Source organism: Astatotilapia calliptera, chromosome 20, assembly GCF_900246225.1.
Source record: "Astatotilapia calliptera chromosome 20, fAstCal1.2, whole genome shotgun sequence".
NCBI classification, from domain to species: domain Eukaryota; kingdom Metazoa; phylum Chordata; class Actinopteri; order Cichliformes; family Cichlidae; genus Astatotilapia; species Astatotilapia calliptera.
Window position 1 is genome coordinate 24,810,690 of NC_039321.1, and position 16,984 is coordinate 24,827,673.

General features: G+C 42.0%; 1 protein-coding gene across 8 annotated transcripts in view; it reads right to left on the bottom strand.

Moving 5' to 3' along the window:
* The window catches only part of prdm16 (PR domain containing 16), a 170,482-nt gene that overhangs the window by 63,199 nt on the left and 90,299 nt on the right, over nucleotides 1-16,984 (bottom strand). For all 8 annotated transcript variants that reach the window (XM_026155239.1, XM_026155235.1, XM_026155233.1 and 5 more), the window contains exon 3: nucleotides 15,921-15,968. In XM_026155239.1, coding sequence (XP_026011024.1) covers nucleotides 15,921-15,968 — 48 coding nt within the window. The remainder of the gene's footprint in view (nucleotides 1-15,920; nucleotides 15,969-16,984) is intronic.

Below are 16,984 nucleotides of genomic sequence, written 5' to 3' on the forward strand. Positions count from 1 at the left end.
CAGGGATAAGGGAAAGTGCTTGGTAGACAACACGAGCTAATTTATAAAAGATACAGCGGCTGCCTGGTTTTCCAAAACACTGCAGGGGAACCAAAACATCCAGCAGTTGTCCAAACAGATTCCTCGCACCACTCTGCAGTGGACGACACAGCACTGCTATAATTTACACACACACACACACGCAAATGCACAGGCTCTCTCTATCCTCTGGCGCAGGAATTTATTTTGCTTGGGGTGATTGCTGTGTCTGCAAGTTCTGAAACCTTGTTAATGAATTTGAAACGGGGTCATGCGGGGATTGATGGGTGAGAATTATTTGTGTGTGTGCAGAAAAAGGGAAGTGATGTGGAGAGTTATTATGAGATCATGCAAGCTAAGCACCTTTGTTTCACTATTAAAGTCTGACATTATTTTTGATAAAAATGATCCACAGCGGAAGATACGATGATACGATCTGCAATATATCTGTGATAACACCACTGTTGCTACACACACACACACACACACACACACACACACACACACACACACACACGCACACACACACGTTTAGGGAAGTTTATGCATATCTATGTTTGCATTCACATGTGGAACTTTTCATGTCTTTCCTTTCTGCAGAGAGGAAAGTAAAGGATATGAAGCAATAGGGGGCGCCTGCACACAGCTGGACATGCAAGTAATGCCAGTGCACAGAGAATGCACACAAAATGTGAAAAGAAAAACTGTGTCCATGAAACATTTGTCTCATTGGGACATATTTGATGAAACATGTTCAAACATTAGTATATTTTCTCATTACGGCATTCTTTTGTTCATCACTAACATCTACAGCCCAATGTTCCCTGAGTCTCCTTTCTGGACACTAGCTGGACCAGTGTGTGCGGCTCAGTGTGTGCGTGTGTGTCTGTGTGTGTGTGTGTGTGTGTGTCTGTGTGTGTGCGTGACCACCACTCCCTTCTCATATCTGTCTCCCATCGCTCTGTCTTATCACAGCACACACATACCTCTGCATTGCCTCCTGTGATTGTGTAAAAACCCTGGGGCTTTTTTTCCCTTGTCACAGAGACAAGGAAGGGAAAAGTGAGTCTCGTTGCTTGTGACAATACTAGGGCGAGTGGGTGCTTTGGTGCTTGGGAGATTCTGTTGTTATAGGGACAAAACAAATAAAGTGTCAGCCATTCAAAAGATGGCAAGGCTCAAAAGGGTCAGGCCAAGCTAATTCCTTTAGAAAACAATCAACTGCCATGTTGTTCCTTCCCTCAACGAGCGCCTTGGCTTTCTTGACGCTGATGGAGATTTTGCAAACACTCTTTGCTGAATACCAATATTTCTAACAATGCTTCAATTGATGCATTTTTCAAAGCATGGCTTTGAAAAAAGATGCAAAACTATGAGAAATGAGGATCACACCATAGTGAATTAGAAATACTTGTTTTCTACTTGCAGAGTGTCTTTTGAACCCTAAAAAACCACCCAAAGAACCATTCATACTAAGAATCTGTGTTATTTCTCTGCTGCATAACTTGCATGTTGCGTAAACTCTCTATGGTCGTAATGTTGACTGTACTTCTTCAATATTTCTAGAAACATTTGCTAAACATTTGATGCCAGGTCAGGCAGCCAGCTCATTCCTGGCCTGCCATGTTGTTTAAAGGCAAGAGTCCAGAAGCTCCCTTTGCAGCAGAGAAAATTGCTGCTTTTACCTTGTGTTAGCACTGGAAATGGCTGCACTAGCAGGCTCAATACATAGGTCAGCCAGGATAACCCCCATATCCTGATTACTGACACAGAGTGCCCTCCGGAACACAGGCCAGCAATAAAAAAGGCTTCAGTGAGCTGCTGCAGACCCGCCTGCATGGATAGAATAGCTGTTTCGGACGGATGCTATAACTGTGAAGAGAGACATTAATCTACTGTGCTTTATTTCCTACTGTGCATGGGGCCATGTACTTAGGTACTGATAGAGGACTCCCCTACAAAAAACAAACAAACAAACAAACAAACAAACAAAAAAACATAATTTATAAAAAAAAATGTCATGAGCAGTTAAAAAGGAAATATGCATGTGTGTAGAAATCAATAGGCTGAAGCAGAGCTGGCTTTGTTGCCACCACTACATTCACTTTGAGTAAACAGACTGAAATACTGAGATAAAAAATAGTAAAGAAGGAAAAAAAACAGGGGCTTTTAAATCTTCAACTGATATAGGAGAATGAAAGCCCTCCCACATGTCTATGAATATCTCTTTTATTATTACTATTGACCCAGTGCCATAAAGAATGGCAGGGGCTCTGCATTACTTTAGCCATGTGGATACTACTAAAGGGCAACAGACTCTCCAGCACAGAAACAAACACATTTATGTGCCTCCTCGGATTCAGGGCATACAAGGACTACCTCTTGAACAGATTTTGCACTAGAAAACCTTCATGGATTGTTTTTATGCATATTAATATTAATAATGACATTTCAAAAGCATAATAAGCTTGCTGAAAGACAGCCATTGTGAATCCCTTTCTGTTTGATGTGCAGTTACACATATGCAACGTGAGAAATAATAATGTTATAATAACTGACAACTCACAGTCAGCAGAAAACTGAAAACTGGAAGATGATAAGTTGTATGCCTCGTTACATGAATAAATGACAATTTGCTACTAACAAATAGCTTTTTCCACCACTAAGACAATGGCCTGGGACTACTTCTCTAATCATCTGTGTGTATGTGTGTGTGTGTGTGAGTGAATGTGTGTATGTGTGTGCGTGTGCACTGGGGGGACACTTTGATAAATGGCCAGTTTATGGTGCTGTCACACTGAGGACGTCTATGGGGAAATACTTCCCCACAAGCCAGTGTGTGTGTGCGTGTCTGTGCGCGGGTGTGTTTATGCGAGGAGAGGGGCACAATGCTCTGGTCATCTAATTGCAAGCCTTTGGTCTGGCGCATGATTAATCAAACTGATTGGATGGGGCAAATATGGTTTGTAATAGCTCAAAAAGGGAGAGGGTCAAAGAGAGAAATGGATTACTCTGTTTCATTTGAAGATATGTGTGTGTGTGTGTGTGTGTGTGTGTGTAGGTGGGTGAATGTTTGCACATGTGTGTGCACGTGTTTGTGCACAAAGGTGCAGAGGTGTGCACGAAGGGGGCTGGAGCGGGGCTGCTGTGTGTTTGAGGGTCAGAGGTCAAATAAATGGAACATGAAAGAGTAAAAACACAGTGCGGCGCTGCTGACACAGCCACAACCCAGTTAATATCTCACAGGGGCGACGCACTCACTGTGAGTACACTGACGTTTTTTTCTAGCGCGCACACACTCAACCGACAAACACATGTATCCCACCATGGTACACAGCAACGTTTGAGTAATTGAGCTGTGCCATTGCAGCTTTGTAATCGCTGACGTGTCTTTACATAGCCTTTGTGCCTGAACAATAGAGTTCCGGGACTAAGTTGTCGCTGGTCACAAGAAAGGCGGAAGAGAGAGAGGGCAAGAGAGAAAAAGGAGGGGGCAAAAAAGCAAACAAGCAACTCGGCCTGCATATATGGGTGCCACCTGGTCTTAGATCAATGCACTGACACATAGGTCATTTTTAATATGCTTTGATCTGCCGCCCCAGCTGGGCTGTGTGTTCGCGTTTGTGCGCTTCAGTGGGGGGGGTTGGGTTGTTGGGTGTGCCCGATCAAGCACATCTTGTTTCTGGACGCCGGATATGGTGTGTGAACTATCAAATTGTCCCTTTAATAGCCCCATTCTTCTTCACTCATTATCTCTTTCACTGCCTCCCTGGAGACGTGGAGAAGCAGACAAAGATGGACTGAAAATTTGAGGAACGGGTGACATGGGAGCAATTTTATGAAGCAATTCATTGTAAATGAATTATTTTAATTCACAGTCGATTTCTGCAGTCGTGAACTTATTGTTCGTGCTAGGGAAAGACTATTTGCTGTCCCGAAATAATTCATGTTAGCTGAGCCGAACCCCAGCGCCTATCACAATAGGCAGGAAAGAAAAATGCAAGCTCAGATAAGCATCCTTCAACATTTTTGTGTGTTTTTCCATATATACAAACACAAACCATTAATCAAAGTCAATCTTGCTTCTCTCGGTCTCACTTTCTTCTCACGTAGTGCCACGCCACCCTCGTCAATCATGTGCTCCATATGAGAAAAACAACTCCTAATTGTGAGGAAGAGGTGGTGGCACACGGGAACATGCAGAGCTTAGTGATTCATTGCTCCCATTCAGAAAGACATGAAGATAATAGTACACACTCTCCATCTTTCTTTGCTCCTCACTCTCTTTCATTTTCTTGTCTCTTTCGCTCCATCTCTTTCTTCCCTTTCTCTCATTAAATCTATTCCACCCTTTAACCCTGTGGGCAGGTGCTACTGTAATTAGCCATTATTTGACTATCAAAAGTCAGGAGTTGATTAAATGGCCACAAAGCGGCGCGCAGAGCACTTTCCCTCTGAGCCAAGCCCCATAATTTCAAAAGCTTCTTGCAACCTGCTGAGGGCCTTTCAGGTCTGTAAGACGCCGCTTCCGACCGCTGGTAAGAGCCTGTTGCCGGCAGTAATCAAAACTGATAATCTTACAGGAGAGAAAGGGGGGAGTGGGGTGTAGGTGGAGGAGAGAAAAGAGAGTGAAAGAAAGAAATGGTTGGGGGCTTTCGGGAGGTTGGAACTCAAGCAGAGAGCCTTCCATTAGAAATGTGTTGTGGCTCTGAGGGGGCCGGTGGCCAGCAAGCGGTGAAAAATGCTGCCTTCTTAAGGCAAGTGAATGGCATCTCTTTAGTGATTAGGAGCTGTAATAATGGGCACCCCTGCCTGTTAACCCTAAGTCCATTTTATTGCTAATTCATTTACCTGTTATTTCAGACATACTTGACAGGAGTCACCTGCTAAGAAGTCATGTTTGTCAGGCAGGTATGCCCATTAGCTGGGGATCTTAAATCAGCCTCACAATGGTGCTGGTAGGGGAGTAGAGAGGCTGGCCTTGTTGTTAGCAGATATCACCACACCACAGTTATCCTGACCGAGACGGAAAATCTTTTCTGCCCCAAAAATAATTGAACTTCATCCCCGGAGCGATTCTTAATTAATGCGTGTTTTTTTTCTTCTTTCTTCTTTTTTATTGTAAGTGGATTTTAAGCCAAGCTGATCTGCTTTTGAGCTCTGCTGTGAAAATCCTGTACACTCAGGAAAATATTACATCTGACCTGGCGCATTAAGGACAAAACAGCTGATTAAAAACGAGTTATGAAAACATGCAATAATCTCTTTTTGTGTGAAATTAAATGTGACTTTTGGACCCAAAGATCTGATTTTGAATTTGGTATAGTTTCAATTACAGCCTGACCTTTTGCATTCTCCCGATTGAATCAGTTTTCTCTGAGCAAAGCCATTAATAGCCACATAAATATTTGACTAGATATGGCTTATATTCAAATAAATCATGTCATATTCATGCTGCTATATTCCCCAAGGAGAAATGGGGCAAAATAATAATTTTGACTCCCTGGTTAATGTTCTGGATAATTCTCCCGAGGGAAACACTCTCTATGATAATATCCCCATATGAGCATCTTGATCTGAAATGTCACAGCTGAGATTTGAGTGGGGTTCACTCCCAGTGTATAGTGTATTCCCATAAAATGGAGCTGACTATTGACATATGTGACACTAGAACACAGCAAAATATGACGTGAATGTACTCTGTACGCTGTAAAAAAAAAAAAAGCGTTGATTGGCGTTTTACATTTGGCTATTTATTTTTTCAGCAAGTACTTAAAACAGTAATCATCACTGACAAAGAAAGGATGTGCAATTTCATGTAAATTGATCCCTAACTGTCGTATCAGATAGTCCTTTCCTTTAGTGCCAAGGCACTGTCTGTAGGGTTCATATCAGCAGCGTGTAGGCCACGCTCTGTGACTGCAGTGAACTTCTCCCATTAGTTTCAGTGTTATTAGCAGAATAAAAGGATTATCCACTATGAATTACTGCTAGGACACAGAATACCCTCTCTTGGGAGGATGCTCTGTGTGAGCCTGCCTGCATCTGAGTGTGTGTGTGTGATATCCTCTCAGTGCCTGCCTCTCCTGGGATCCCCCACTCAGCCTAATCATTGTTTCTCTAACAGATAATTCTCCATGTCCTCACACGTGTCTCCTTGTGTGTTTGTGCATGTGTTAATTGGCACTGTGCTGGCTGAGTGTGCTCTTCCTTGTAATCACTTAATTAGGGGTGACGGCCCCGATGGTTGTTTACTCAATTAGCCATCCTCTTTAATTATCTAATTCACAGCAAGTCAACTGTCCTTGTTAGCACGCTCAAAGAAGTGATACGCTATGTATGCAGTATAACCGCGTGTGCATTGATGTACACGAGAGTCTAGAGCTCTGATGAATAAAACAACGCAGAGGGCAACGAGGTAGCTTGAAGACACGCATAAAAGGGAAGCTAGTGCTCCTGCTTAAGGCTACACACCGACAAACACCTAACAGATACTTCATCAGACGCTAGGTCATGCTCATGGACCGCATATGAGCGCTCGCCCACATGCCTCAGATTACCGGTGCCTTGATTCCCTGGGATTTAATCATGAAAGATAAAATCTACATCAAAAAAAAGAAAGCGAGTGAAATCTCATGGTGAGTATGATTGATGGTTGCTTTAAACGGAGGCGTCCAGGGCCAACTCTATTGTTTCTTTCTGACCAGCCATGCCATCCACCCCGCCACCTCCACCCCCACTCCTTCATGTGGATTAAGGCCTGCCGTTTATTTAACAGTTCATTTGAGCGAAGGGGCGACCAAGGTGAAGCCAGTGGGAGGCAAGAGGGGTTGGCAGGGTGTCTGTGCTGTGCCGTGGCAGGACGTCCCATGTGGGACAGTGCCAGGCTGCGCTGTGGGGAGACGAGACAGGGCCTCCCCAGTGGACTAATGCCCTGTAATGAAGATTAAGACTCAGTCAAAGACCATACTGTTCAGCTGAGATTGGAGGGAAGGATGGAAGGATGAAAGGAGGGGGAGAGGGAAGGAAGTGAGGATAAAGGATAAAGTAGGGATAGAGAGGACAGAAACCCTGCTTTTCAGAATGTGTTTGAGGGTGGATTATCCTAATTTGCAGCAACAGGTACAGATACCATCAACTATAGAGAAAAACCAGCCCATAAAATGAGTTGTTTTAAGGAGCTGTAATGCCACATATTTCACTTCTCTTGTGTGTATTCTACATCAAGATGTCTGAACCACTTTGGAAAAGGGGTTTTGTCAACAATGCGTTAAATGACTTAAAATCAATTAGCAGTGATATAGTAATGTGTAATTAGAGTTTTAAAAAAAACCCTTTAAACCCAAAAGATCTATTATTATCAACAATATCTGCTGAAGCAGTAAAAAGTTGCAAACAACCTGCATAAGATTATGGTTAAAACCATTTTTACCTCAACAATTTAATGCATTGAATCCAATAAAGAGATGCCACAGTTTTGACTGTGAAGTCAAAGACCACACTCTGTGAATACCAACACTAAAAAGTAAAAACCACTCCTGACAAGCTTCAAGCATTTCTAACATTAGACACTATTTATTACCATTTTACTTCCTCTTTGCTCTCCAAGAACATCCGGGGAAGATGTCTGTCAGTTAAAATGGTGTTTGTTCCACTTTCTCTCTCAGGTATTTAAGTGGTGAGGATGTGTACTTGTACTTGACAACTATGGTTACCTTAAAGAGAAAATGTATGCACTGCTAAAACAATAAGCTCCAAGTCTGCGGGGTTTTATAATATTCTTATTTAGGGATAACGTTTGTAGCAGGACAAGACAGGAAAAATACACTGATGCTTTATGAATCATAAAGTAAGTTTTACCTGCTTTACATAAAAGTGTGTTTTTCGATCCTTTGTGCAATCTTTGTGTTGATTTATTTGGATCCCCATTAGCTGTTACCAGCATTTTTGGGAGGGGTTAAAGATCCTGTGTTTTTTTTATCTTGAAGGCCCCATTTGCAAAATCCTCTTGGTTTTAGAGAAAGTTACTGATACATTTTTAGAACTACTTATTATTAAAAAAAACAAAACATTTTCTGGCCTATCTGGAGTTTAGACAGGCTTAAAACACACAAGCACACATATAGTATGCCAATATCTGTATGTGTATCTGGGGTTCTTTGTGGAAGTATCGAGATAGTTGACCAGAGCTGCTTCAACACATGACATGCTTCACTTACCACCCTGTGGCTAAAAGCTCCCCTAAGACCTGTTACACTGAGACACACTCCCTCTGTCTCCCGCCACGACCACATCCTTCACTTTTCTATTCCACTTCCACCTCCTCGTGCTCTTTTACTTTCCTCCTTTTCTCTTCTTTAATTTCTGATGAATTTTTAACATGTTTTGTCTACCTAAAATATTCCAGGGGGCAAAGTGATGCGTGGACACTGGGAAGGATGGACGGACGGGTGGGTGGGTGAAGAGAGAGGGGTATTTTTTTCACATGACCTTGTATTGACAGGGCCAGGCTCTTTCCCCCCACTCTCTGTCTCTCTTCTCCAGACGGGCCCTGTCTGTGACTGGGCTGGCAGTTCTTGCCTCTCTTGGGCATTCTGGCATTCCTCCCTGTCATGCCCCCCCATCCCCCTGCCTCCGGCTGTCTCTTGGTTTCTGTGTGTTTCCATCTTTATTGACACACACTCTCTTGCTTTAACTCCATCTCTTGCCAGTCTATCTATAGATATTGTGTTGCATCAACTGCTCACCGGCTCTCATTCTGTCTCCCTTTCTTTGGCATTCTCTTCGGGCTGATGGATGAAGCGTTGGGAAAAATAACAATAAATAGGAAAGTTATGCAAAGAGTCGGCGTGCTCTTTTCTAAATCAAGTAAACAACTATGATCAAAGCACAAAGTGCAGATGAATCTTTATCTCCCTCACTCGACAGGTGAAAGTATTTTTATAATATTTTATACTATTTTATATTATTTTTGACAAGCAGGACCACACAACTCTTTACTTTCACCCTCCCCCGTGCTTCTCAGTTTCTGTGGCAACACTATGTGGATCGTCATGTTTTTATCACCCGTGCTCGACCAGCCGACCCTCTGCATTCACTCTGTCTGCCTTAATGGACTCACTGCTCTTTTGACAGACAAGACTCTGTGTGTGTGTGTGTGTTTTATAGCAAATCACACAAGACAAGAATTCTGCATTAGGATTAAGAGAATCATGAGCATTAAAAGAAAATTCCACTTTCTGAAACGATGTATGAAAACCACCAAATTCGGGAAACAGACAAAAGTTGAATGCCACACACTGATGACTTACAGATCTGCAGATGTAGCCCAAGCTGTGATGAAATTGTGTGATGGTCCATTTAGGCTACTGTTTGAGGAAGGGGGCTTCTGGATTTGAGTGCTGATTTAAAGTTTGAAAAATAGGAAACAAAACAAGTGCAAAATGTTTTCAGGTTGATGATGGTTCTCTCGGCCTGTTTACTATTGTTTCTCATTATTCATAGGAGCTTATATAAAAACCTGACTAATATTACATGAAATGACAGTAAGGTGACAATAAGTTCAACCGTTCTAGAGGGAGGTTTCAGTCTTTTATACTTTTAGACTTGTGTTGAGAAGATTGCAGTCAGGGAATACGAGTGTCCTCGCAAGCATAGTAAAATTGAATGTGTGAGGTCAATATGTGTGAGGAAACTCATCTGACAGCCCCCGCAACTGTCAGAGTATCACCCTCCTTCTTTTGTTGGGTGACCCTAGAGAATGTGGTGGGAATGGCCACTGGGAGAGAGATTACGACGAGACAAAGACTGCGAGAGGGAATGAGTGAAGGATGGAGAGTGAAAGGCAGAAGAAAATAAAGTGAGGGATAGAGAGAGAGAAAGACAGAGGTCAGAGAGCCAGCTGATGTGAAAGTGCCTCCGATCACCTCGTGCTTCTCCTCCGCCCCCTCGCTCTGTCTCTCTCTATCTGTTCCACTCTTTCTTTCGTTCGTTCCCACTTGAATTCCTCTCCCAGCGCTTCACTCCAATGTGACGTTGGTTTTTGATTGACGATAACAACAGAGATGCGTCAGTCAAAGCCCACACACGCTGCACACACACACACACACACACACACACACACACACATACACGCGCACACACACACACAAGTTAAAAGTGCCAATGGGAGTTAAAAGTGGCACTCGAGAGAGCAAATCCACACACACACACACACATGAGTACAGTAACACACAGCAGCAGCCTCTGAGTGAATGCTCCTCACAAGGCATAATGACAGCATTCTGCAGTAACCATAGTTGGGACAGTTCCCACAGACAAGACAGGCAGAGAAAGAGAAAGACCATTTCTTTCTGTCTTCACCTCTCCTCCTACTCCCCACCTCTTTTCCAACAACCCTGACTTTGTCTGGAGCATGTGACCCTCCACAAATCAACACTATTGGCTAACAAAGTCTGGACAAATGAATTTTCTACTGTCACCAGTGACTCCAGACATATTTAGTAAATGCCCCCCCCCCCCCAAAAGAAAATACATAAAAAATAATAAAAAAATTTATAAAAAATTCTATCTCTGGGACTAAATTCTTATGCTTCTAAGACATTTTTAGCTTCACCCGAAGCATCTTAAACTGCTCCTGCAGCATTATTGCTACGTAACTCATAAACCATCATTAAACAGCTCCGTTTGTAGAGACTGAGCTGAGTGTGCATTTTGGGCATTTGATAGACAGATAATGTACTTATCAACCTTTTACTTTTATACACAGTACAATATCAGGAGGCAAAGGTTATGAGCTAGAAGATCTTCTTGCAGCATTTGCTCACATACATGATTTCTCTGCTTATCTGCCTGTCTGTCTTTCTGTCTCATCTTTCCATAACCTCTACACAAACTATCTACGAGCTCAGAGTTGATTATCTCCTGGTTTCAGAACACTTTCTTCCTCTCATTGGACCAGACACAGTGCAGCATTTTGTGGTGTATATTTTAAAGGGGGGAAGGGGATGACAGTGGTGATGTGGTGGTGCTGGTGCTGGTGGGTGAGGGGGTGGGGGGCACGGAGCCAAGTGAAAACATGTCACTCAGGCCCCATTAAAACGTAACCCTGCCCAGCAGAAGAAAGAGACCCATATCATCATTAAGTCATCTCGGGGCGAAGCAAAAACCACAAATATTATTCCTGCAGCCCCCCGAACACCTAACACACACACACGCATGCTTACACACTCCTCCCTTTTCTTTCCTTTAGATGACAAGGAAGACAGAATGATTGGAGCTGTGCTGTGTTTGCACACTGCCTGAGAATGACAAGAAGATGTTTGGGAACTTCCTGATCCTGGAAAGGTTTATATATTTTTTGATAATTACAAAGTTCAAGCATAAGAGAGTGACTATCTATCTATCTATATAGAAGTTTTTCTCTCAGCCCACAAAAAATTACAACATTTCACAGAAAAGCAACACAAATTCATATTCATGAATTGATGACATGTGATTTACTTAAAATTACTGAATTATCCCAAAAAAAGACATGCAGTTATTCATTTTAGCTCTCCATTAGTGTATGCATACCTCACATCCTCTGAGTGTAACAGAGATGTTTTGTACAATCCAACTTTAGACCTGCACTACGCTTTGTGCTGATGCGTGTGTTTGTGTTTGAAGCACACATGCACAGAGCCTTCCCCTGAAACCAGGGGGTATTTGTGACGTTCAGCATTATGAAAAATGACTTGCCCCCGTGGCACACTGGGGTGGCAGTGATTATAATATCCAGATAATCATTTCAAACAAATTATCATAATTATCAATCAATCATGAGCCTATTTAAGCAGGCGGAGGCATGGGGGAGTGTGAGGCTGTTGGACGAGGGTAAACCATGGCCCGAAGCGCTGGATCACTTCTGTGACCCATGAGCCTCCCTCTGTCCACATAATAGCCCTCATACATTTAGGGTCATTTAGCTTGTGTATTTAGAGACTCAATTCCCCAGCTTGATATGGAGAAGAAAAAAAAGATACTCAGTGTGTGTGCACACACACCCATAGACTCAGAGCTGCAGCTGATCCCCATTTGGCTCCCTAGGCTTTCAACATGGAATGGGAAAAACCTACTAGGTCAAAGTTCATGTCAACCCATGTCATATTCCAATTTGCAAATTGCATTTACCCTGCAGATTAAATAAAGTCTGGTGCTTAAGTGTGAATAAAAGTATATATGAGGGTCCCTGCCGAGCACAGAATGAAGACATGTTTCACTATGAGGAATGCATCAATGCAATATTGATACATTAGGTGACTGTGCCCACCTATTGTCAGACAAAAAAGAGAGGAAGAGCGACAAGGAGAGTAACAGATTTAAGAGATCGTCTTAAACAGATATTTCCCTGTATCGTTTCACAGAAAATCCCCTGTGAAAAGCAGTGTGAATTGATTCAATCTCAGTGGTATTGAGAGGTGAATGAATGGGTCTTGGCGAGAGAGACAGAGAAATTGAGAGAGAAAGAGAGATAGAAAGAGAGAGAGATAGATAGTAGCCCTTCGGGGGAGATGATCGTCTTGGGAAAAAAGCAATCAGTGCTCATTGATTTTCTCTGCTGGTTGAATGGAGGGTGTCTATCTGGAAGTCATTATCTGCCATCTGATCTGCTGGAGTGTTTACACACGTCGGTGTGGACAGCAGCGCTCTTCTGAAGATGAGGATTAACACACACAGAGACCCACAGACAGACGAACACGCACACACTGCACAGACTGTGGTCTTTCCCCCTGCTCCGTATCTAACTACCACCCTTAAATCCAAGAAATCCAAAAAGAAACACAAGTCCTCCAATACCCTATTAATGTCCACACACACACACACACACACACATACACTTAAGTGTATGAGTGTGTGTGAAAGGGAATATACATAAGCAGGGCCTAGACAGCTAAACAGAGAGATAGTCCTGTTTTGTATAGCCAGACCAGACCAAGCCAAACAATCCCTGATCCTATCACCAATAGCCCCTGATAGCAATCTATAGCTACAACAACACCATCCTATGTGTCGAGAAAAAGAGATGGATAAAATGAATGGAAGAAGATGGAGAGAGTAAGCAAAGGAGGGATTCAGATAACAGACCTTTTTATTTGCCGTGTGTGCCTGTGGTGTAAAGATGCATGCATGGAAGCCAGTAAAAAACGTCATACATACAAACATCGACACTCACAGACACACACACACACACACACACACACACACACACACACACACACACACACACACACACACACACACACACACACACACACACACACACACACACACACACAGCTATAAGGTCAGGACTGAGCAGCTTTTAGTAAGTGGAAGAAAGAAGCTGCAGTATTATCTTTGCTTCTATTTTATCCCCTGCCTTATCCCTGGCTCTAATGGTGCCTCCCTCTAGCCTTTACTCATCTTTGAGACTGACACATTAATATGAAATTTAACTGGAATGTTAGCACAAGGAAAGGACAAACTTAATTTATATTTCTATATAAGATTACAGTAGGGTTACTATTAAATCTCTTGCAATGTGAGAGAGCGTGTGCTGATTTAGATTTTTTCTTTTCTGATCTATTTGTGCTTTTATTTTTCTTGAAATTTCATTTATTTTGTTAATCTAATTTTTATTTGCTGCATAGTTTTCTACAAAAAAGAAAGTCATATATTACTATGCAAAATTACCATAAAATTACACGATCCAAAGAACCAAAAGTGAGTCATATTCTCATCTTATTCTTTAAGTCATACACTTCTGCCCATTTTGTGCAGGGGCTGGTAACCTGCCAATACAAAATAATCTGAAATCGTTAACGGTAACGCAATAATACACACAGTGGCAGTATGTAGATATGCATTACTATATATAACATATACATATATATACATATAGATAGATAGATAGATAGATAGATAGATAGATAGATAGATAGATAGATAGATAGATAGATAGATAGATAGATAGATAGATAGATAGATAGATAGATAGATAGATAGATAGATATACATAACTACAACTCTGTTCGCTGGAATGTGGCGCAGTGTAACAAATGAGAACTAATAACCCGCAGTTATGCAAACACATTTCTCTGCAATGAACTAGTTTATTCACAAGTTACGACTAAATTAAAATTCTGCCTTAATCAAGCATAGCAATGGTAATGACACAGTAGAGGCAGAAGAAGCTGGTGTTTGTGTGTGCGTGCATGCGTGCGTGCCCTCTGTTTGTGTGTGACTGCATGCAGATGAATGAGTCATGTCATAAGGAATGGCTCATGCATAATTTCATTCATATTCATAACAGGCATGTGGTCTGCCACCGCCCGATGAGGGCCCACCGCAACTCACACACTGCATAATGAGATGTGGCCAGTGTGTTTTTGTGCGTGTGTCTGTTGGTCTTTTTTTTATTAACCATAGGTAGGCATGTTGTAAGCCTGTGTTCTGTCATCTGTGTGAGCCTCAGTGTATACACATTAAAACTCTATGCTCCTATCACTGCATGTATGCAAACGCCTAAGCATGTGAGTGTGTGTGTGCCTGCTGAATGCTGACTGGAGTGCATGGGTCACTCTTATGTGGAAGGTGGTTGGTAGTTTATAAAACCAAGTAGGTTTTTCCACATTGTACGAACATGTGGGGAAGACGGAACAGCCCAAACCACTTGCGGTCAACTCTTAAAATAAGCTCATTGACTAATGTAGGATTTCAAATCAACCAAGCAGTCAGTGATTTACATGCCTGCCTGTTTATAGATGCCACAGCAACAGGACCCTTGACCTGAAATGCAAATGAGTACACTTATTTCATATTTCTTTTCTAAGAGCCATAATTATAAACTGCACTAAAAAGACTTGAAGTAAATTTTGCCATGCAGATGTTCAGTCCTCTTCCACAATTACTTATTCAAAGGTAGTCAGATTTTTATATTAAAAAAGCAGCCTACTCATATTTGACCATTTTGTCATGTAAGATAACACAAAGGTAAAAATATAATAAATGTTGCAGCAATGCCATCTCAAAGATCTGAGAGCTACTATAACACAAGTTCAAGCAATCTAAAGGCAAAAAAAAAATTCAGCTCTCAGTGGGTTTTGCTTGTTTTGGTGGGATACTGTAAATATATATTGCTAAACAATATAACTTACTGCTGTTGGTTTTTCAATAACTGATTCCGACTACTCGGTCACTGACTTGAGTTGGCTATGCCTGCAATGGCTTTAGTATTTCTCAGAAAGAGCGTGCCCTCTCCAGAAGCCATTGTTCTTTCATGGACCATTAGATGGACATGAACTCTCTTGCTGTTCTTTGTTGACCTAGTGACACTGGTCATAAAATCAAACTGCCCAGCCTCTTCAATAAATTTATCACCTCATAAAGTGGTCACTGACTGGTCAATGAGACGTATCGGTCATAGTGTGTTTGTGTGTGTGTCTGTGTGTGTGCGCGTCAGTCTTTTTTATCTGAGTGAAGAGAGGGTTTCTTAGAATGCAGATCACTGTTGTTCAGTCTTCAGTGATAATAAAGGCTTTAGGCACTTAAACGCTAGCCAATGAATGCAGTTGCAGTGCACTACATAGACGGACATTACTGATGGGCAACATGCTTTAAAAAAATTGCTAGTGGAGGTTCTTGCAATAAAATATAAGCTCACATGACCTCACACAGAGGCCAGTGATTTTTTTTAGATCCCACAAACACAGTCAAATGTGGAATAGAAGACCCACTTTTCTGTGACTGCTACAAAATGCCAGTTTATTACTTCATCCTCCAAGAAATCTGATAGTTTTGATTAATTGGTAAAAACCAGCAAAATAGTTATTCAGGGAGTTATCCGGGTTGCACAGCAGTATAACGATTTATAACTATCCTACCTTTTTGATGCAGCTATCAGGGGAGTCATCCTCATGGTCATTCATCATCTGCAAAGCAAACACAAAAACATATATAATATACATATCTTTTCAGTGTGCCAGACAAGTTTTGATTTTGATTGAGAGTCAAATACATTTGTCAAAGCATTAAAAGAAAACATCAATTCCAGCACTTCAAATAAGGTTTGACCGTCGGTGCTTGATGACAAAAGCACGGGGTGTTCGCAGTTCATCACACACATACACCCTCTGGGCTACAAATGTGACCAGAGGGATATAATAATGGACTAAGAGGTCACAAAAACACACACAGAAGCAAACATAACACTGTACACATTCTGATGAATGAATACCCCGTATTTGACGTTAATTCTCCGCTTCAGCATTGCAGGAAATTTCACTGAGAATATCTATGTGTGTGTGTATGTGTGTCAGTGTGTGTGTGTATAATTAAGCCTTCAAGCAATATTTACTGGGGGCAGATGGGTGGTAGAATGCTCCCAGTGTCTGCTAGAGGAAATGAAGGAAGTGGGGGAATGATGAAGAGATCGGGCTACTCTGCTGCAGTGAGAGGGCATTTCACATAGAATGGTAACCCAGAGTCTCTCTAAGTTTGCCTGTCTTTTTCTCTCCCTCTCTGAAGCCCATTGATGGTAAATGAGGATCAAAGAAGAAATGCAGACTGTTTTCAGAGCAGTTTGGGGTGGAGTTGAGGATCAGCATAGTACTTTACTGAGTTTAGGTCAAATTAGGCCTATAAAACTTCCCCAAGTGCAGACTTAAAGCATATCTGAACCTTCCTTTTCCTGCTCACTATCCTCCCCATCTGCCCTTTAACAGTATGCATGTTGTTTGGGCGTTGTGACAAGACTGGCTGCCCTTATATTAGAGCTGACATATTAAAGTTTGTATTTCCTTAACCAATGCGGCCCACCGTGATGGGAAAAGAGATATTTATCTGCTGTGGAATCTCCATGTAGACTGTGGAGCTATTCTTCAAATTCTGGCTCACAGCGATGTCTTTTATGCACCTTTCAATACAACGCTGTAATTCACAGGAAGTT